Genomic DNA, 22,744 nt, shown 5'->3' with positions numbered 1-22,744 from the left:
ACTTTATCACATTAGAATTCAACCTAAGAAACCTGAACACATGTTAATGCTTCACTGGCTATTAGGATAATCTGCAGGAAACAACATCACAATAGGGCATTGTTTGTGAATGTAAGCAAAAGGTTACAACAACACCCTGCACCCAGGCCTGACTTCTTGACTCTTGTTCCCTTTGCTACAAAGAAAGTTCACGTTATGTGTGGTAGCCATTTCCATTATGGTCAAAGTCTTTTCTGCCAATTGTTGCAGCCAAGAAGAGAGCAAGGTACAGAAAAAGCACATCTATCGTGAAAACACTGAGTAGCTGGAACAGTGTGCTTGATGGAAGGTGATCAGCTATGGTGTAAAGCAAATGTCAGGCTTGTCATTGTGTTACAAGAGCTCTCTTTCCAGAACAAACTCCCCACAAGACCAACATTTAGATGGAGGAGAGCCTTTCTGTCCATCCAAGTAGTAGTTTTAGCAAGATGCAGAACAGGTTGGAGGGTCCCGATTCAATCCGCTCTTCTGCCTGAAGGTATTAATTCCTGCTTCTCCTACCTTCCAAAGGAAAAACTGAAATATGTTTACTGGTATAGTACAAGTATTTGAGGACTTTTGTCTTGCCAGCTGGGATTAGGGGGAAACACTGGGTCTTTTGCATAGAGAACACAGCAGTGTTGGCACCTCTCTATAACACAGTGCTATGGGGCTGAGCTCTTGTTTCTAGTCCTCCTTCCAAAAATTGAAAGTGCTTCTGCATTTTGAGAAGCTACTGCGTAGGAGAGGTGAGCGTCCCAATCAGTAGTCTACATATAGTCTATTACAGACCTAATGAACAGCTTGTTATTTTAGGCACCATGGAGTTTAGAAACCCTGGCTGCATGCCCCGACAGTGTTAATCCTCACCAAGACCTGTTCTACTGCATCTAGCTCTTTTGTCCCAGGACACCTCTCCTGGTGCATGGTGCCCTGTGGTTTTGAATTCCCAGGTGCTACCCAGAGAAAGACATCATAAACTTGAAGAAGGACAGGACTTAAATGTTCCTCTTGATGTTCTTTCGAAAAATAAAATTTAAGAAAACTACCTCTCACCAGAGCATAGGGGAGAAACCCACACCACCTGCATAAAGCAATGTTAATAAGACTCAAAAGTGTTTCCTTGCAGCATAAAGAACAGAACCAGTAATTTGCCTATTAAACAGCCAGATTCAGCCAGTGAACCCTTTCTACTAGGCAAAACACCAAAGAAGTTTTTAACAATGGTCTTCACTGCCACCCTATATGAATTCCAGCTACACTGCCAGGCTGACAGCCACACTGAGAAATGAGGATGGTGCCTGATTTCAGAGATGCTGTATTAACACCAGAATCTGCCCTCCCTTGGTACAAGTGAAGATAAATGACTTAATTGGTTCTGGTTTACCCCCACCAGCCCCACTTGCTAGTTCTTACCACATGAAAGAAACATGAGTTAATGCATCGTACAGGAACCCTGGACGATGCTGACTCTAGGATGATGAGAAAGAACTGAGCATTTTTCATTTAATAACATGTGCACTGAAAAACAGTATAATGGGCATTATTTCAAAAAGCTTTTCTCTGGCTGAGGAGGCTGGGTAGCCAATGCTTGTGTGTGTTAGTGTTGCCATACCCTCCTGCCCGACAGGCAGCAATTAAGTCAGGTACAGCTAGCTCCAGTGGAAACAGAGGCTTTATTAAAACTGGAAGGAAGAATTCCGGTGTTGATTAGGAAGCATCCTGCCAGAGGCTTTCTAACACCTGGGACCCTTGACTTCCAGCATTTTTAGCAGTGTGTCTGCTTTAAGTTGTACAATATTGGTTTTCCCTGGTGGTGGACAATGGTTATCTTCCTTTTTCTAATCTGAATTATATTCAGAATCACCCTTTTCCAGTATTTTCATGTAATATATACACACACAGAGAGGTAGTATTTATCTATATACACATATAGATATATTACAGTCCCCAGAAATGTACCTCTACAGATTATTTAGTCATGAATGGGAACAAAGATATCTGAGCTAGTCTTTTCCAGAAAGAAACGTTGAGACAGTTTTCTTTGTAGGATTATTATAGTTAGAAAGCTGCAAAGGGATTTTAGGGTGAGGTGCAAAGGATCTTCAGAATATTAAGAAATTTGCTTTCATCAGTCTTTCACTGACTCAGATAGCTTAGTTAAAAGGCTTTCCTGGATCCCCTCTGTATTTTCATGTCTCAAAGAGGACACGGGATGCCAAAGATTAGCTAATATCCCAGGAGAAGCCACTCTAGTGCTCAAAACAGAGTAAGACAACATCATTCAGTGTTGCATATACATACTAAGAATGCATTAGTTCTCTGGGACAGCGCTCATCAACTGAACATGTGCTTCCAGCATGATGCTGTTATTACACAAGCATCATCCAAAATTACTGCTTCTCAATACTGAGCTTCCTAATCTGTAACTATGACCTAATTAATTCCCCCCCGATTATATGGCCTTTCATCGTCCATACTGAACACATTGGTTTCTCATCTAAAAATGGTTTTATATTTTCTTGCTAGTCAGTGCTAGTAGCATCACATAGCCTGGAGCAAAGAAGCATTTCTTGTTGGATATCTCCAGAATCACACCTGATGAGTGGCAATGTTTCCCAAAATATATGTGTATTTTGAAGCCTGGTATCTAGGCACGGAGTTACCTATTTGATGCATAACATATTGATTTTGTATCATTTTAGGTTACACACAGCAGAACCAAGCCAAACATCTAATGTAGCAAGATAGGTGTATGAAATAATCCCCTCAAGCCTGTTTTTCCTCCAACCCATGTTAATCTGAATTATTTATATTCAATGTCTCCATTCTTTCTGGCTCAGTCCCTGTGTCATCTGTTCCATATTTTTGCCTGGAACTGATGTCAGACTCACCAGCTAATGATTATTAGTCTACCTCATTCACTTTAAAAATTGTTACAACACAGATTAATAATAATTTCTTCTGAAGCATGCAGCTCACTCACAAAGGAGATCAAGGCAGTACATGGTGTGCCTTACCTGGTTACCCTCAGAAGAGGAATTATTCTGAGCCCAAATAACTCATTGCCTTCCCAACCCACAAACAGAAGGCCAGAAATCTCTGCCAGCTCCGTCTCTGGGCTACAAAACCAGTGGCAGCTCAATACCTTTGTGTGGCCAGCTATCTGCAGCTCTTCAGTAGCACTCTCCCAGCCACTACTATACACTAATACATCTTGTAACAGGCTGGGACGTCTCTGCCTCCCTACCGTACTTGTATCTCTCCTATCCATGTAGGAAAGATCCACCTAACCCAGCACTCCATCTTCAACTGGTCCCTAAGCAAGGCAGACTTTCCACAGGCTCCGTGCTCTGGCTAAATATCATCCACTCAGGTGAATCCTATGTGTGCTGAAGACTGCAGTGTTTTTCTTGGGAAATGTGTTTGTTCACATGTGTTTGCAGTGTATCCTGAAATGCACAAAGAACATGATGCAGACATCCATAAGCCTTATGAGATGACAGCTTGTTCTATAAAGGAACATGTACCAGAATTTGATTTAATGTAATGTTTGCTGAAATGGGAGGAAAAAATTTGGAGCAAAGTGGAAGTGTTGATGTGCTTTTTAAGAATGGCAAAAATCTTGGCCCAGTCATCTTTGACACAGTAACATCCAAAATAATGCTGTGGGAAGTCCTTTCATACCAGCAGTAAAGAACCTCCAATTTCCAACACTTGGGTCTACCTAGCATGACCAGGGAGTTGGCAAGAAAGGAAATAATAAAGTGCATGAAAACTTTCTTTACTTTTTCTCTCAGCCAAGTAGAAGCCTGGTTTGATACAGGTAAGTATTCTTTTAGTAGTTATGTTTATTCTGTATTTGTAGAAACCAAACTGCTGTTAAGATTTCACCCACTCCCTCTTCCAAATAGTATAAGACAGCTAACGTATGACCCATGGTGGAAGCAGTCTAAACTAGCAATGCATATGCTATCTTACCAATGCTGTAACTGAACTCGGAAGACTCAGGCAAACACTGGATTTGAGCACGGCAACCTACTTCATGGCATCAGTTGCAGAACTGGAGCTCTGGTGCCCAGTGCATAGCACAACCAGGGTAACTACAGGTAATAAGTACTTCAAATTCCTCTGCAAAGCCACAGGAAAGTTTTACAAATGCCAAGCTACCAATATTGTCGAAATACTTGTTTTCCCTTTTCATATGTAAACCAGTGTGGGAATGTCGAAGTGGAGGGGACCACAGCAGTTACCAGGACCAATCCAACATGGTAGCAGGCAATAGATGCTTTGCTGCAGCAAATATCACTTTTGCATCCTATAGATGCTTAAGTGCTTCCTGGTAAGCTGTAAAATGTGCAAAAGGCAAGTGTGGTGTGCCAGAATGAGAGAAAAGGAGAGCATCCACACTGTGCTGAGTAGTCTATTCATGTTGCTTGTTCAGCCAAGCACATATCAGCTATTTATCACAATGGTGACAGTGATTTTCTCCATTAGCAGTCTGATCTTGTGTTTCAAGTAGCACTTACTGGTCTGTGAAAGAGCTTAAAGGCAGAGCAGAGGAAAAGGAGATCACAGACAAGAGGTAGCAATGCCACAAAACTATGGTGAAACATTGATCATAGGAATGATGCTAGTTTCTGCCATCACCTTGTTTGCTCCACGTAGTCTGAAATGGCTGCATAGCCTATCTGCATCCAGAAGAGGTGCACATACTTTAATGCTTAGGAGCCATCTGCTCTGCCACGTGCCAAAAAACAAGTTTGCCCTCAAGTTTTCAAATTTAGATTGAAAAAATGCAAAGAGATTGAGCTGTGATTGCAAGCAGCAATGTGGGAGTGTATCTCAGGGCAATCTTTACCTCAGCTGAGTTTTCGGTAGACAATACTTAACTGCTTTTCTCTGTCACAACGGGCAACAGGACTCAAAGGGAGAAGCAGACTTCACTGATGAATGCATAGCATTACTAATGCGAGGGAAAACCACTGCTCTCAGAAAAGTGCTCTCAAACAGTAGCCATACAAAATGCCCCCTCACTCAAGAGCAAGCCAGGCTACCAGCTGAGAGAGGAAGGGGACCCCAACACTGTCCTTCTTATTCCTCCCTGGGAGAAGGGAACATTTTTGGGTGGGAAGATAAAAATGACACCATCTATTCTTCCTCCTTCAGCATTTCAAAATAAGACTTTAAATGGTGCTGAGTAATATGTCTACTTTGCCAATATTATACTTGCCCACTCTGCTTAGCAGATAAATTTCCTGAACTACAGTTTTAAAGAATATACACGACACTTATGGAATCTAAGTTTACAAAGGTGACGGAAGCATGTCTGAAAATGAACGGCTATGTGTATAACTACTCCACCACCTGTAGTATTCATGCTCAAAAATCATCATTCAGAGATAAAACAATGAACAATAGTAGATGATACATTCTTTTCAATAGGAGGACAATAAAATAAAATAATAAAATGATCATCATCTTCAGATGTTGCTGATGCTGCAAAGAAAATCATTCACCCAGAGAGACCACAAAATCTTTTTCAAGACTTCATCACAGTTAATTTGGCACCGGAACTTCCCACATATAGGTAAGAATGTATTTTTCCCCAATATCTAGACTATATTAACCACAGAAATGGCCAAGACGCCCTCACACAGCACTGTACGACCTTCTGCTTCTAAATAAGATGGGTAACTCATCAGCACGGATGACATCTCAAAGACCATGCGTAGGGTTGGGGTCTGAGGCCCATTAACATCACAACAGTCAAAGATCCTCTAGCTAGAAGTAGAAAAGCTGTGTCCTGAGCTGGATGCCATACAAACGTAAGACACTGCATCACATCTAACCCGAACTGACTAACCAGTCTGGGTGCAGCCACCAGTACTGATGTGGCTATGCTATTTTCATGTTCAGATGAATGCCTGCCAGGCAAAAGGCACCGCACCGCATAAACATGCTCAGAGCTAGCTCAGCGACTTCTGGCATGGGGCTGGTTACACACAGCAGGTATGGCCTTCATGAGGTGCTGAAGGAGGGAAACAAACAAAAACCCCATTGTTGAGGTTTGTAGGAAAAATGGGAAGGGTGGACTCTACCATTGTTTCTCATTCCCACTTTTAACCCAAAAGCATCCTTGCTTCTATATTCTGTGATGGTTTATGTCTCCTGAAGCCACATGTGCCAAAGTAAACAGCCACTTCAACCTCTTGTGGGCACCACTCAGAGCCTGAAGCTGTCATAGGGGAAATGCCTGCTTATGCCTTACAGAAGCCATATGATATATTGCAATCACTGTGCCAAGCGATACAAACTAGGGAATTTAAAAGTTACATTTGGCAACCTGCCCTTACTGTGCTCTAATTATTTCTTAATATCCCAATTTAAGGGCAGCATATTGGCCCCAATTTCAAATTCTCAGGCATTTCTAAGTTTGTGTCACAGAATTAATGTTAAATAGTTTTCATATTCTTTATTGAAAACTGCTGATTGTGTATTGCCTGACAAAACAGAATGTCTCCATTAGAATAACAATTTATTGTAAATATGGTAGTATTAAGGCTAACTATTCTGGGTATTACAAATGCATGGAAAAAAATCCATTGAAATAAAGTGTTACGTGCGCTGTCATAATTTGTCAGTTTAATATCTTTATCTTTGTCATTTGCATTTCTTTTTAAAATGCCAAGAGCAATTAAACCTTATCCCACCAGTAGAAGCTGCCAAATTTCACTTGAAATTAAAAGAGAATAATGCGTCATGTTAGTTATTTTAATAATACTAAACAACAAAAAACAGAAACAGAAAAGAGAAGAAAATGAGACTTATATAAAACTGCAGCTACAAACAAAGCAGCTAAAACATATAGAGTGCTTTTGCAAACACCCCCTCCACACAAACTCCATAGGCTTCCTACATTAACAAACCATTTCGCTTGGCAGCGGGGCCACGGCAAAGCCTATGGTCTAAATGTTGATAAGCAGATCCCAGTAATGTGCATCTTCTACTGGCTTGAGATCACCATATTTTCAGTTCATCTCTCCACACGGTTTCCACTCAAACTTCCATAATGAAATACCCCTTGCTTTTTGGACCAACGTGAGCCTCAGTGAGAAAGACAGAAGGGACTTGTGAGTCAGCACAAGCTGGAGCTAGGACGAGTCGATCACAACTTTGTTTCCTGTGGAAATAACAGCTGTTGTCACATTTCTGTTTGAATCACATTGTGCAAGGCTTCTCCTAGCAATGGTCAAGCCATGGATGAAAAGATTGTTTCTGGGATTGTCTCCCGCTGTGTCCACCTCTCTATAAGAGACGTAGGATTGGTTTTATCATAATTAAATACCCTGTTCCTATTCAGAAGTACATTTAAAGGGATTTTAGCATACAATAAGTTCTGAAATAAGAGAATATAGTAATTTTTGACTGTTTTGTTACAGGAATGGTCATGCTGAGCAAACTACAATTAAGCAAATATTTGGCCCTGGCCAGTTTAACTTCTTCTGGGTCTTTTGCTTTATTTGAAAATCAGATGTGATCAGGGACCTAATTCTACACTCAGGTCTGTTGTTTAAGCCACATGTCCCCAGGAATTCAGATACTCCATTGCTGACAAGTCCATGTTAAATTTATTTCCTCTGGCAGGGAAGTAGCTAAAGATAAACCTCATCCCTACTTCTGTCACCTACAAGAAGTCCTAACGCTGTTAACACTGACCACACAGGATCATTAGAGAGGATGCTTTTGTACTGGTATCACTACTAAACCAGAGTAGCTTCTGCCTCCCAGTATCTCCAGAAAAACTGGTAGTTTTATTAAAGTCAATATAGATAATTCTTTATTCTGGCATCTCCAACAGCAAATGGAACATCCTTTCTAGTGCTGAGCTGTCTCCACAGCCAAACACACATGGCTCCTTGAGTGTGGGATGACAAATCCAGGTGACCCATCTCCTCCAACAACCTGCCTCTCCACAGGGCATCAGTGGGGGCTGCTTGCATTGGCCCTGGGACTCCCCCCTACCTATCCAGTGGCTGCTGGGTTCCACCTGCCAGAAGGAGTGATTAGAGAGCAACTTAGCTGCTTTACTCAGGATTTACTTCAATCTGCCAGGAAAAGGTTGCTAGGTATTCTTAGAGTCCTAAGCTACTTATATTTTCCAGTCATATTTTAGGAAGAAGTCTCATATATGTTTTATGTGAAAATATGTATTAAAAATTGTTAAATAGTGAAACAGAGAAAAAAAAAAAAAGAGAAGACTTTATGGTAAAATTCCATCCAGTCTACTTTTAGAGCCCAAAGCAATACCCCTGCACGTCACCCCAAAATTAAGCATCAAATTTCCTAAAAGACTCACAGTTAAGAGACAATGAACAATGATTAAACAGCAGCAGACTAAATCCTTACTATCAGCCACCTGCTCTTTGGTCATACAATCTTGCATTCTGCCTAGCAGATCACCTCAAGCCCCCTCAGCCTGGGGTGTTTGAAGCTCCTGGAGCGCAGGCTGCTTTTCTTGGAGGCACCGGTGCCTCCCTTAACACAACCTTTCCTCCTCTGGGCTGTTCCCTTATGCTGTCAAAATGCTTAGCTCCCAGAACTATGGTATGGTCCTTGCTAGAATCGTATGGGGATGCAATACCTGTCAAATTTGGATTTCAGCTTCTGTACACAACACTTGCTTCTTCACCACAGGAGACAGTGATGAATCACTGTAGACAGTGTAGAACAGGGGTCTGAGGGCAGATTGCCAGAAGAGGCACAACCAGTCAATCACAAATACAGGGCAAAAACTCAGCAACTGATGGTCTGATGCTTGCTGTTTTGACCAGAAAACAGAATCAGAACATAAGAAAATATAATCTATATTATACCACCTCTCCAGACCAGGCAGAGTTCATGGTGCTTCTTTATAACAAGTACTGTAGCAACTGGAAGAGCTGCTTAAAATACCACGAGTGTGTGTCAGCACAATGCAACCACAGCATTTCTAGCTAGAGTCATCTGAAGTAGGGTGGGTGAACTGTCACTGCATTAGAAGATGCACCATCATTTTAATCCTACATGGCATTTGGTCACTTCTAGTGCAAGCTCCTATAGAGCTATTCCAGGGTACGTGTTTACAGATTCAAAAATAACATTGGAAGCAGCAGCATCACAAGGAAGTTTAATATTCGCAGAAATGTGTTTCAAGATCATGGCTTTATAAGCACACTGTTCCAGGCTCTGGGTAAAGGGGCATAAGCTATGAATATTATTCCAGAATTACAACAAGAAGAAATTAAAGTTTCTAGCAGTCAGTGACCTGTGACACACTATAGCATCTGCTTCAACTGAGGCCATGAGTGCAAATAGGAGACAAATAAAGATACACAATGTAGTATAAAAAAGTTGATTATTGCTTTGTATTTTATTACCTATGTGCAAACAATTTTGTGATCTATAAAACATACCATATGAACCCACCAAAAGTCAGCATGGTATCACTGATAACCACAGTTTGAAGGACAACAAGTAAAGGTATACATAAAGCGGGATGGGAGAAAGGAGATGCTGTTGTCCTTTCCAAAAGCATCTTCACACTTTTGAAGAGAACATGGGCAAAGTACCACCAAAGATCAAAACAGAAGTTGCCAGCAGGACATGGCTGATTTTGCTTTGGAGATTGGAGTCTGAAGTTGTCATTGCATCTCAAGGGCTGACAAACTTGCTATTACACTGCTACTGTCTCCATCGCAAGTGGTTTTGTTTTGACAGGTTCCCACATTGATAGGGACAATTCAGCCAAGCTTAAGCCTTAGATAGCCAAAGAATTTTAGAGCCCTTTGTGGGCAACAAGTGAACCTTACACCACACTGTGAGATTGTTATCTAGCCTAATTCTGCACACAGGTCAGCTGGCCACATTCAAGATTTTTTGAACATAACGAGTTGACAAGAAAACCAGGACCATAATCTGAAGCCCACCTCCCAGCTTGGTTTTGTAAAAAAAACCAAATACAAACCTGAATGTTTTTTCTCCCTTACATTTTAAAAAGATGCACCTTGTTTGTCTAAACTTCAGATAAGAGACTACAAAGTATCTGTAAGAAAAAATCCTTAAGCAACATACAATCCCAGCAGTCTTATAGCAGTCTTATATTTAAAGGATGCTAAATAAGTCCTGTTGACTTACTGAAAGACAAAAATTGATGTATTACCTTAAAAGCAGGGGAATTACAGTCAGCTAACAGCTTCCTGTGTCTCCTAACCTTCCTGTCACACATGATATCATGCAGAAGGAGGTTAAATTGACACTTGCTATTCACCCTGCCCCGCAACTTTTCAGGCCTTAAACTGAAAAGTCTTGCTCCAATGGAAAGCTCCAAGTTTCACTGCTGACCAGATACAGAGTTTGATGTGCAACTGGATAGTCCTCAGAGACAGAATACTCAATACACAAGACCTCCAGTCCCTTTAAAAGAGATTATTTACTGGAAAGCATAGCCTGCAGCCACAGCCATAGAGCCTACATAATTCAGGGTAACAATTAACTGCACCTAGCCCGTTACCACTAAAATAACATTCTGAGTGCAAAAAAGTCATATGAATCCCCAAGAAACGTGATACAAAGCCTTCCAGGTTGTTTTTTTTTTTTTCAATAGTAGTACAGTGTGCACAACACCTTACTATAGTGCCATTCAACCTGATGAGATCCCCCCTCAGCTTTTGGCACCTAACGTCAGCACGGTTCTTGAGTATGAATGAGTGGGTGAGGCTTCTCCACTTGAAGGTGAGACATCTGCCTGGGCAGGACATGGCTGACTACAAGCTCTGAGGGAAGGAATGATGCTGATCTCACTCCTCCTTACAGGAAATCGCCCCCAAAAAACACCACTTGGGAGCACGTCTGTTTCCGCAGCTTCTCTCTTCCTGCTACCACAAGCTTCTTGCTACTTTTTTATTCGCTTTCTTTCCCATGAGTTATTTCCAGCCCTTCCTTGGCTTTTTAAAGCCACTTCTATTACATCACTGCTCTTGTCAGGCTTGATGTGTCTGGACTGAAGCAGACGTGTGCAGCGAAGCTGGAGCCCCAGACAGGAGGGCAGGCAGGGGGCTGCTGGCTGCCCTCCCCTGCCCATAGCAGCAGGCAGCCTTGTGGCTGAATATCTACAGCCATCCCATCAGAAACAGCTGATGCCAAAACAGGCAAAAAAATACTGCTAGAATTGTCCTGCTGTGCCATACACAGATGGATGAATATTTTATTGTTATTCCAGGAAAGACTTTTAAAAGAACACATGACAATGATTTTGTGGAACTGTCTCAGTTTACAGATTAAAAATAAAAGCAAACTAACGTTTCAAGGAAAGGTTTTTTTAATGAAAACACTGTTTCTTAAAATCATGGAATAGCATGGACAAAAGCAGCTAAAGGGTGCATTCAGGTTAGCAACACCGATCTTTTTAAACAACAGTTTTGGCCTGAAAATTATTTTAATGATGGCACAGAAGATGACTGATGAATTACAGAGATATTTCTGTTATGCAGAGCAGAAGATGGAGTTTTGCCCAACAGTTATCCATGGTCTGGCTTTGAAAGTCTCTTTGGCAGCATGATGAATTTAATAACAAAGGCCTGATTCACTGACACTGATAACCAAATTGTTACTTCTAACACTTGGTGGCTGAAACTCGCAGCTGTGCTAATATTCACCAGTTCTGTGTTGCCACAAATAGCATCTCTTTAGGAAGAATTCAGGCAGGTATCCAGTTTGTATAGATTAGTGTGTTTACATTTCAATGGGCAAACTGCTGTAGAACAAATTAATTAGGCAGTTAGTTTTATGGTCGCAAATATTCTACTCCTTTCTGTTTGATCTTGTAAGTGCCCAGATTACACTCTGTGGATTTTCAAAGGTGTACTCATGTCACTGTAAAAGTCAGAGTGCACAAGCCAGATCCACAGAGGTATTCAGCTGCACAGTGCTCACATTGGCACCTAACTCCATTTGGTTACAATTACGGATCAAGAACCCTAAAAATACCTCTGTACATCCAGCCATGTTTACCCAGCTCCCTGGAGACTTATTCAAAATGAATGTATTCCCTACACTGCTCAAAGCTTGGAAATGGATGGACTTTTGGAAAAGCTGCCTGGAGAAGGGAGCATACCCGTACCACACGTGGGGCTGAAGCTCACTGGGGGCTCATCCAGGCTGACCTCAGGCAGCAAAAAGCCCCCTGGTAACGACGCTGGAAGCTGGACCACGGCCTGACCCTCTGCTGTGACATCATCACTAAGGCTTAATTCTATCTGTTGTTAAGTTGGTTTGGTTTTGCTTTTTAAAGCCAATTTTTAATTCTCCTTCCAAAAGGATTATTTTAACTAATTTCAACTCTATGTAAATTGTTTTTTAAACTGATTAACAATCACTATTTCTGCATGAAAAAAATATCTGGAGTTATTCAGCAAACTGCTGCTATAAGAGGCTTAAAGTAGTTGGTAAAGTTGTGCAGAGAGCAAAGCCTTACTTATTTTAACTTCTCAATTTTGCAGATAGCAACCAAACTGGAATAGTCCGAAGGCAAAAAAATATATACACACACAGAGGAAAATCTGTTTCTATGGTTCTCAGATACTAGCTTCCCTCTTCACTCCCCAAAACCGGCCTTTAAAATTAATGTGACTCATTTCAGAACACAGCCTTATAGCTGGATTAAAGTGATAGCTCTGTCAAGACTTCAATAGTATTAGTTGTTGATGCTGGGATGTTTAAAAACCTGGAGGAATTAGCAGCTCTGCCAGCCAGGGTATCTCTTGCCCACAGGCGTTCTGTGCTGGAGAACAAGAATCCTTTGCCTCTGACCAGAAAATTCTGCCTTGTCATAGAATATTGAACACACGTCATCATCATTTATTATGTTTAGTCTTCTTAAAAGCTGGACAAAGCACCAAGTGCAAAGAGTATTCCTAATCTTATTTATCTCACAAAAATGAGCACTGTACTAGGACCATGCCAGTTTTTAAGTTCATAGGTACTGGCAGTGTAATTTTCCATAGTGCCAACATTTGAATTTCTAGGAAAAAATCTTGGTTTTCTTTTTCTTTCTTTTTTTTCCTTGCATTTTATAGAAGTAAAAGCAGCAAGACCCTTTCATCTGTTTGTTGCAGAAGTTGATAGCAATATACTTGAGATGAGATTGACCTGGACAGTTTAGCAGATACAAGCAAGATTTTGTGCTATTATTATAACTAAAACAAAACAGCCACCACAAATCCCCACAAAAACATAGTATCACCTCTGAAATATACTGTAGAATATTTTTTCACACAGTGTAGAGGTGATGGTCACTTTTAAAGGCAACTTTATACAAATCTGGTGATTTGAGCAAGTTTCAAAGGGCATGGAATCCACTGCAGATTCTATGTCCTAGTATGTATTGTACTGCTACCAATAAATCAGAGAGAAAAATGACATGTTCAGGTTTTACAGCAGCCAAAGCAACATGCAAAATATTGATCCCAAAGAGCTCTATTTTTGCTTAGTGCTACAAGGTAAAGTAAAGGGAAATGCAATTAAAGCATTTCATCACAGATGCAACATCAGTATTGTGTGCGTCTCCTTAGAAAACATGAAGTGCATTATTTGGCATGAAAATGCATGATCTAAAGTTGGAACATCAAAGAAAACAATAAAAAGTGTAAATATATTCAGTATTTTACGTACTGAATATAAAAGAGAGCAAGGCACTATATTGAGAAAATAGAAACAGCTTAAAGTGAGACATATGAGAAGCATGTTTTATCTACTTTTTGTGAGCTTTATTAGTTACCTCTCGACACCTATTGAAATCTAGGCAAGATATTTTGCTACTGAAGTGTATGTATTTTCCCTTCCTGTCACATTTCCTGCATACAGCTTCCGAAACAACACTAAAAACCTTAAAAAGGCAGATCCTACATTACAGATTAGCTTCACATTTCCTGGAAACATAGACTTAAACCAGAAAAAAACCCAGACTGTTAAAGGGTTAACAATTTAAGTGTGTCACATTTTACACATAGAAATTTGCTTTAATAAAGGATATTGAAAAGAAAAAAGCCACAAAGGCTGAAGAAACATCTCCAGCAGCAAGTGAGGCAGGATACAAAAAAATGCCGTAGCTCCACTAAGAATGAAGATCTGTTTTATTTCACTTACCAGCATTATCCATTTTCCCCTCGTTATTCAAAAAAGCAGAGCTCCCCAGAAAAGCAGTCGGTACAGTCTCAGTCTCGCTCTCGCTAATGAAGCTGGCTGCCCTTCTCCTGGTTATTAGACCTTGCTGGCAGTCAGAGCATACTTCATGCACTGACTGCAGTAGACATCACCAGGAAATTTATATCTCCAAGGATGACAAACAGCCATTAGCTCCATTATAGGCTGATTAAGATTGTGCGAGCCTATCAAGTAGATACTTAAATCCCCAGGGTTTTACCTCTTCAGGAAGAAAACAAAAGAACTCCAAGCTTATAATACTGAATATACGTTTCTGAAAAGTAAAAGTAATGCGAATGAGGAAAGATTTAATGAGTAGGAAGGCAAAACTGTAAATAAAAAAGGAATATAATACGGAGCAAAGGGCTGTGATTTATCAGTGACGCAACAGCAAAAGTTTTTAGGAGAAAAAAAAGGGGGAGGAATCTATGGCCGAGAAAGTGTTAGGTTAGATTACAATTTGCAGTCATTAGCTTTGACTGTGCTTTAAATCCTACAAGTTCTGCAGCTAATGTTCCCTATGGCTTGTGAGAAACGCGGTAGATGTGCTTATCTGCAAATGTATGTCAATTTATTAATTGCCTGGAGACATTCATTATTATACTGCTCGTAGCTGAATATAAGGAAAGGGTGAAAAGTAACTATAGGGCTTTACTTCTCTTAAAGTGAAGTAAAAAGACACTGGTTGCTGGAGGCATTAGACTCAATGAAATCCTAATGGCATATGCTGAGATGAACAGGTGTCACTTCTAAATTTTCCATACCACCTGAATCTCTGATGCACAGGCTTTTTCCCCACATAGAAGTAACCAACCATAAAAACCCACTACAGACTCCTGAACATTTCCCTTCTCTAGACTTATAGACTTTCCTTCTTACAAATGAGAAAATAACTTATTTTCAAATAAAACAATCTGTCCCCTGGCAGCAGAAGGTGAAAAGCAGCAGTACATGAAGGATACCAGGAAATTTGGGTTCCATTCCCCATTTCGGCACTGATTTCCTGTGTAACCCTAAACAAGGCATTTTGTGCTGCAGTGTTTGCCCAGTGGTAAAAGCAAGACCATTAAATACATTGCCTTTGGTGAAGAAGAACGTCACAAAGCATTGACACTACATAAATGCCACACAGTATCTTCTCAATATTTTTCCCTTTTTAAAAAAATAATTCCCACAGCTACTCCAATCCTCTTTACTGCAATGGAAAAGAAATACAGATTTTTATGTCTGTATTATTTTGACATGACACCCCCTCAGCGTCACAGCATCACATGAGCAACAAATACATTTTCCATTCATCACCCCTTCACTGCCCCTTTGATCTTATTTGTCCTTTTAAAATGTTAAATAAAAAGACAGTTGCAGCACTGACTATTTACACTGAATAAGAAGTGGAGAGAAGCAATGGCTGAGAGCTAAAGTCATCAGCAAGAATGGAGAATATCTAGGGCATACTGGATATGTTCTGTATTTCCAGAAAGGAATCACTTGGAGGGCTAAGGAGAGACTAAAGATTAGAAATCTGTCACACTTCATATTAAGCTTCTATTTATAAGTGGCTTATAAAAAGCTTACGTAAAACAGAAGTTTTCATAAGCATGTTGCATTAGTACATGTCACAGATAGCTATAACTACACCAATTCTAAGGGTTAAAAATGCTCAATAAGGAGCTTATTCATCTGCTATATTCTGTATCGGTCAATGACAATTGATTAATGTGCCAATTTAGCTAATCTGTTAATGTGCACCTGAGGAAATGTAGTTGCATAGGAGCACTATCTGGAGGCCATGAGATGGCCACCTGATAGATGCAACCAGTTTTCTGACTCCTCTGTGGGAGGAATCTGCCTGGAGAGTGTTGGGTTCCTGGAGAAAGGGATGACTCTTGGTGGGTCTGCAAAGCCACAGAGGCCCTGAAGAGAGCTGAGAAGAAGAGTGGAGAATTGTGCCTTTGTGCCAAGATGCTATTCCTTCACTGTGGAGCCAACTGAGGGCTGCTTGTGTAAAAGAAAGAGATACCCTGTTTTGGAGATGGTGCTCTGCAAAGCTGCAAACATACAGGTGTCTGACTGAGCCCAAACAACACTGAGGGATGGTGACAAAACCACTGCAGGATAGAAGGACATGTGCGTATATAATAAATCCCAGCAAGTAAGCAAACATCTTGTGCTGATTAAAGCTAAGAGAGATTGGGTTTGATTTCAGTCTGCTTGCATCAAGTTTCACTTGCGCTGGTAAAGGGGAGTTATACACTTGAGCAGCCACCAGGCATGGTACAGCTATAGAAAAGCAGTACAGACCCAATCATAGAATCATAGAATCACCAGGTCGGAAAAGACCCACCGGATCATCGAGACCAACCATTCCTATCAAACACTAAAACATGTCCCTCAGCGCCTTGTACACCCATCCCTTAAACACCTCCATGGAAGGTGACTCAACCACCTCCCTGGGCAGCCTGTGCCAGTGCCCAATGACCCTTTCCGTGAAAATTTTTTTCCTAAATGTGGTGGGGTTACAGGTGGGCAACAGCCAATGCCAAAGAGCTCAAGAGAAGATGCAAAATTGCACCTACTTGGACCTCAGGGTAATGAAGAGCTCCAGATGGTGACTATTTCTATGTGGCAGGTAGGTCTCAGTGTATATACTATGGCTGAACTGCATCTGTGGGGCAGATGGTATTCATGGTGTCCTTCACGGGGCTGGTCCCCCAATCAAGTAGACGAGAAGACTTACGGGATCATACCACAATACACGACCTGCCTGCATGCACAAGTTTCCTTTCAGAGAAGCTCTGGAAGATGGTAATGTGTTTTCAGGTCCCTTTCTGACATGCAATTCCAACATAGTCAAAGCCTTCGGTCAGGTGATAATTGGGATTGTAAGGCATTAACTATAGTATGGGAAGTACCAATTACAGCAGCTTGATAAGCACTGAGTTTGGGTGCTTCATCAAGGCTGTGTGACAGGTAGCCATTTATTACTCTTGAAAGTTAACTCCAAATTGAAACTTAGTATGACATATGACCTAAATCTCTTCCATTTGAACAGAAAATCTCATCAGCATACTTCCAGAAAAAAAAGAAAACTTTTCAAAATAAATTTCTTATTTCTTGTAAGTAATTAGACTATTGCATAGTAATCAACATACGCGTATGATCAGGTGCCGTTATTACAGGATTAAAGCAATGTCTCCCTAACTGCATGTGGGCAAAAAGAAAGATATAGATATTAAGGTGGAGTTGAACAGTTGGCTGCATTTGTTATTTAAAAGTCAAATATACGTACATAACAGGCAGAAACTCATTTAATTTGTCAGGAACCCCATCATAATCCATAATTGCCTGACACCAAAATACCTCAGTTTGTATTAGTGCAATTTTGAGTAAGGATTGAGAAGATCAGGTCTGCACAGGTCCAAAGCTCTGTCTTTGTACCCTTTCCCAAAGTCTCTTTCTTCACAAACCTGTATCTCAGTTTTCTTCAGCTGTAAGGTGGTCCTGGCTCACAGTTCATTTTGGTTATTGGCACTTAAGACCTGGGTTCAATTCCCTGTTCAGCCACAGGCTTCCTGAATGATTTTGTGCAAACTTCTTCAACATTTGACATCATACAGAAACAGCTTGCACCACACTCACTCCCCACACCTCAGCTGTGTGAGGATAAACAGGCTGGTGGTTGTGCAAGACAGTGGTTGTGGTACAGTGTTAAGAGCCAATGAAGCAGCTACCTCAGACAATCAGTGCCACATTCTAGAGAAGGAAGCATTACAAGGTATATTAGAAGCACTGCTAATGACACAGAACTCTAATGATCCTGTTCTTCAATGTACCTGATGTACACAGCCTGCTGCAGTAATGACATTTCACTCCCAGGAAAATCAATGAGGATTCAAAGAGGCACAGCAATCAGACCAGGTAAGAAACAAATAGAGAAAGCAGGATAAACAGAGACCTCAGCATCCAGTCATCAAAATCACTTTGAGTTGACAAACCTGCAGGATCAATGTACAGCTTCAGCTGCGGTGTTTCCAATCATGACAATCATGCCTAAGAACACATTTAGAAAATGTGAAATCTGGCTTGGCTCAGTGAAGATTTGTCACTGCAAAGATCTGACTCCATAAGATGCCATTTCAGGCAAAATGTTTCGCTTTCCTTTCACTGTGTCTGTTTCCTCCCACACATAAACCATCACGCAGGTGTCTCTGGGATAAGCTGTGCTTGTTTTTAGATGCTGTGGGTTTGTATAATCAATGCAAATACTCTAAATATACAGCTTCATGCAATTCTTCTAAGTACCCACCAAGTCCCAGAGCAACGGCTGTGCTGAGTACAAGGGATCTATGGCCCTCAAAAGATGTTACCTTCAAGTACACTATCCTCCAGCAGTGGTGCGATGGTTTCCCAGGGAGGGAGGGAAGGATTCTTTGAAGGCACCGGCATGGCAGCAAAAGATCTGGGCTATGCTACAGACAAATGCTATCTTTTCAGTCAATAATGAAGATTGCCACTTACTGCAGAAGGATGCTTTATAAAATGCACTAAAATACTTGATTAGTAACATTTCCATAAGTACAAAGTTGTTGGATTCACATTCTTTACACTTTAGGTATAGGAAAACTATCTCTCCTCTGGCATATTCTTGAAAACTACTAGGCAGAAGGGAAAGCTTCTTGAGGAAGTCCTGAACCGTATGCATGGGATTAGGTTTCCCTGGGTTCGGGCTGAGAGTCTGGCAGACTGACTTCCAGCAGAAGCCTTCCTTAAGCCTCAGCAACAATTCCCAACAGCACCAGGACAAGGCTTTGCCAAATTCTTTTTCCCTACCTCACAGAGGTAGAAGAGTTTGAGAGCAGGACAGTAAGAAAGATGTTCTTTGCCTGGAAAGAAGCTACAGTTCAACACAGAAATACTGTTAATATCTATAAGTGGAGGATGCTTTATTTTGCTAAACAAACAACAGGAGCCTCTGTTCCCTGGAAAGACTTTATCCTTGAACAGCCCGGCCAGATGCAGAGGTTCTGACACTTGCCAAAAGCTGCAAGTGGACAACACCACCAAAGTCAACTGATTTAAACTGATAGAAAACAAGAAGAGAGTGGGATCCAGACAGTAATGTGTGGTCCATGTAGGTGGGGAGTTTCACAGCACAGATGGGTTTTCAGAGAGAGACGGAAGGCGCTGGGCATGTGCTGAGTATAGTGCAGAGAGAGTGGCAGGGCTGAGTGGGAGGAGGCATGGAGGCAGCAGGGGGCAGGGAAGCAGGGATGTGGAGAGAGGTCAAGAAAGAGGATTCAGCATATCATGAAGAAAGGTGCTCAGTGGGGGGGAAAAAAAGTAAGGACAAGAAACATCTCTAAGTGCTCTCTTATCTAAGTAAATTCTAACTTGTTTCTGAATCCTTGCTTTTAGTAAACACATATCTAGACAGAGGTATGAGATTTGTTTGATGTCTATCTTCCATAGAGAACAGCTATTTGTAATGAACAGGACACTTTGAAACATCTGGAAAAATGAACACTTGTTGATTCCTTCTTTCATCTCTCGCTCTCACGGGCACACATGCACACACAAACTGGCTTGCAGTCAGTGCTCCTTTTTCTTCTCTGATTTGAAGGTAAACTCTCAGTTCCTGTCAGATACCAGACTTATGTGGGGCTGGAAGACCAGGAAGGAGTATGGATCTAAAACTCTCACACACGTTCCAATGAACCACCAAGTATGTGTCCTCAGAAACAAAATGTGTCACTCTGTTTGCTTTTTACAGTCTCCCAAAAGAGGAAATTACTTGAAACAGCAAATGACTACTAACAGCATTAGGAATATGATCTGGGAAACTGCAGAAGAGCTACTTCCCTCTCTGTCACAGAAAATTACTTCAGTGTTCTTCTGGGAGAAAGGCTTCCAGACCTGGACAGCCATTTACAATCCCTTGCAAAAGTATTCATGCATTAATGTAACATATTGCTCACACAAGTTAATTCTGTCAAGTAAACTGAAATAACCTCTCTCCTTTTCTCTTTAAATATCACAAACAAGTGCATTGAAATGAGCTACTATTCCTATGGAAACAGAGATGAGCTCTAACTGAAACCTTATCTCGGAGCATGGCCTTTGCTATACAGAGTGCTAGGCTAAATCAGGCAGAGGAAACAGGGCAAATCAAGGCAAAACACGACTATTGAGTGTAATTGTAAGGTAGCAGGCTAGTATAACCCTCAGCATTACCTGATAATAAGAAGGAATGGAAAATTTGTACCCATATATACATTGTGAAAATAAGTGCCAGACTCAAACCCCATTTTACAGGCTGCAGGTTTCCCACACCTGGGCTAGACAGTTACAAAGCCTGTTTATAAAATGTTCTGGCTTGCAGAATCTGTCAACATCTTTGAACGTTCAGAAACCATCATGATAGTTGGCTAGATGCAGTATTTGAACAGATTTTTCTATAAAGATGCAAAACTGAAGCTCTGGATACAAGGACAGCCAGTCATGGATCTCTGGCTCTGGCTCGGTCATATTATCACTGGTGCAGCAACACCAGTGTTCGACTTGAGGAGGATGGCTAATACGAGCAAAAATGCTTCAGCCTTCTATTGCAATGTAAAAAGTGAACATGCATTTTGAATCATAAGGGACAAAGCACCAAGTACAACAAAAGGCTTTGTAGTCTGGCAGAGAAAGTTACAGTGAGGAATATTGGTTGAAAACTGAGAACAGAAGGTTTCAAATAAAAACAAGTATCTATTGCAACAGCAAATATGATTAAGCTACTCAGGCTATCAGTGGGTTTTCTGACTCTGGAGGTCATCACATCAGGACCGGATGTCTTTCTGGATGAGAACAATCAAACATAAGTTATTGAGCTCAACAAAAGGGTAAATGAGAGTAATTTAAGGGCTTATATCGCACAAGTCAGACTTAATAACCCCACTGGCATTAGTGCTATGAATCTTTGTAAAAAGGCCAGTCTTCATTATCCTTGCTGAAATGAAATACCACACTTTTATCATGCCTTAATGACTGCATATAATAGATTTACAAAACATTTTACCCTGCTCCTTCTCTTTTACCTTCTGCCCAACACTTTTCCTCTTGTCGGTTCTGAAGATCTCTCTCTTGTAATCTAATATACAGTAAAACAGAGGGAATTTAACCTTTACTGAGACTCATAAATGAAGATCTTCTGTTTTGCCTTAAAATTTGCGAACAGATAATTTAGCGAGGGAAAACCAAGGCAAGAAAATATATCCTGGCCTGAGGATCTGAGGTGATATCCCACTCACAGTGAAGCTAGTAGCAAAACTTCCAGGATTTCATCTCTGGACATAAAACATTTGATCAGGCCTATGTTAAGGACAGAGGAGATACTGGGCACATCAGATTGTTTCCAGTAATACAAGTGAAAATTCATGAAGAAAGATTTAAACAATAGGATAGAAGTAACATTTAGGCAAGTGAGAGCTAGATAATTATCACTTAAATGTCCAATGCTACCCACAGGAAAATGATCAAATAAACACTGAGAAAGTCTTTCAAAATCTGAAGACTAATGAACAACTGCTACTGTGAAGTCATGCACTGTACATTATCATAGAATCATAGAATGGTTTGGCTTGGAAGGGACATTAGATATCATCTAGTGCTATGGGCAGGGACACCTTCCACTAAACCAGGCTGCTCAAGACCCTATCCAACCTGGCTTTGAACACTGACAGGGACTGGGCATCCACAGCTTCTCTAGGCAGCCTGTTCCAGTGCCTCACCAACTTCATAGTAAATAATTTCTTCCTTATATTTAATCTAAATCTACCCTCTTTCAGCTTAAAATCATTATGCCTTGTTCTATCACTGCATGCCCTTGTAAACTGTCCCTCTCCAGCTTTCTTGTGGGCCCCCTTTAAGTACTATAAGTTTGCTATAAGGTCTCCCCAGAGCTTTCTCCTCTCCAGGTTGAACAACCCCACTTCTCTCAGCCTGACTTCATAAGAGAAGTGCTTCAGCCCTCTGATCATCTTCATGGCCCTCTTCTGGACTCACTCTAATGGATCCATGTCCTTCTTTTGTTGGGGATCACAGAGTTGAACACAGTACTACAAGTGGGGTCTCACAAGAGCAGAGTAGAGGGGGGATTCTTTAGATACAGCCCAGGATATGATTGGCTTTCTGGGCTGCAAGTGCACATTGCTGAGTCATATTGAGGTTCTTATCAACCAACACCCACAAGTCCTTTTCTTCAGGGCTGCTCCCAATTCATTCTCCACCCAGCCTGTAATTGTGCTTGAGACTGCCCCAACCCAGGTGCAGAACCTTGAACTTGGCCTTGTTGAACTTGTTGAACTTCATGAGAATCACACGGGCCCACCTCCCAAACCTGTCAAGGTCTCTCTGGACGGTTCCTTGCCTCCTCATTTAGCCAAACAAACTTGACCAACTCTTTAGTGGTTATTGTTTTGTAACTTGAGTCATGATACAGAAA

General features: G+C 41.1%; 1 protein-coding gene across 3 annotated transcripts in view; it reads right to left on the bottom strand.

Moving 5' to 3' along the window:
- PHACTR2 (phosphatase and actin regulator 2) overlaps positions 1 to 22,744 on the bottom strand; it is a 134,688-nt gene that overhangs the window by 92,504 nt on the left and 19,440 nt on the right. Inside the window, exon 1 of one of the 3 annotated variants that reach the window (XM_069852042.1) lies at positions 14,203 to 14,587. The exons of the other annotated variants lie outside the window; for them this stretch is intronic. Within the exon in view, the coding sequence (XP_069708143.1) occupies positions 14,203 to 14,215 (13 nt within the window). The 5' untranslated portion in view covers positions 14,216 to 14,587. Of the gene's footprint in view, positions 1 to 14,202; positions 14,588 to 22,744 lie in introns of those variants that run through there. 3 annotated transcript variants of the gene reach the window in all.

This window comes from Phaenicophaeus curvirostris, chromosome 2 (assembly GCF_032191515.1).
Source record: "Phaenicophaeus curvirostris isolate KB17595 chromosome 2, BPBGC_Pcur_1.0, whole genome shotgun sequence".
In the NCBI taxonomy this organism is placed as follows: domain Eukaryota; kingdom Metazoa; phylum Chordata; class Aves; order Cuculiformes; family Cuculidae; genus Phaenicophaeus; species Phaenicophaeus curvirostris.
The sequence above is the reverse complement of the archived record's forward strand: the minus strand, read 5'-3'. Positions and strand labels throughout refer to the sequence as shown.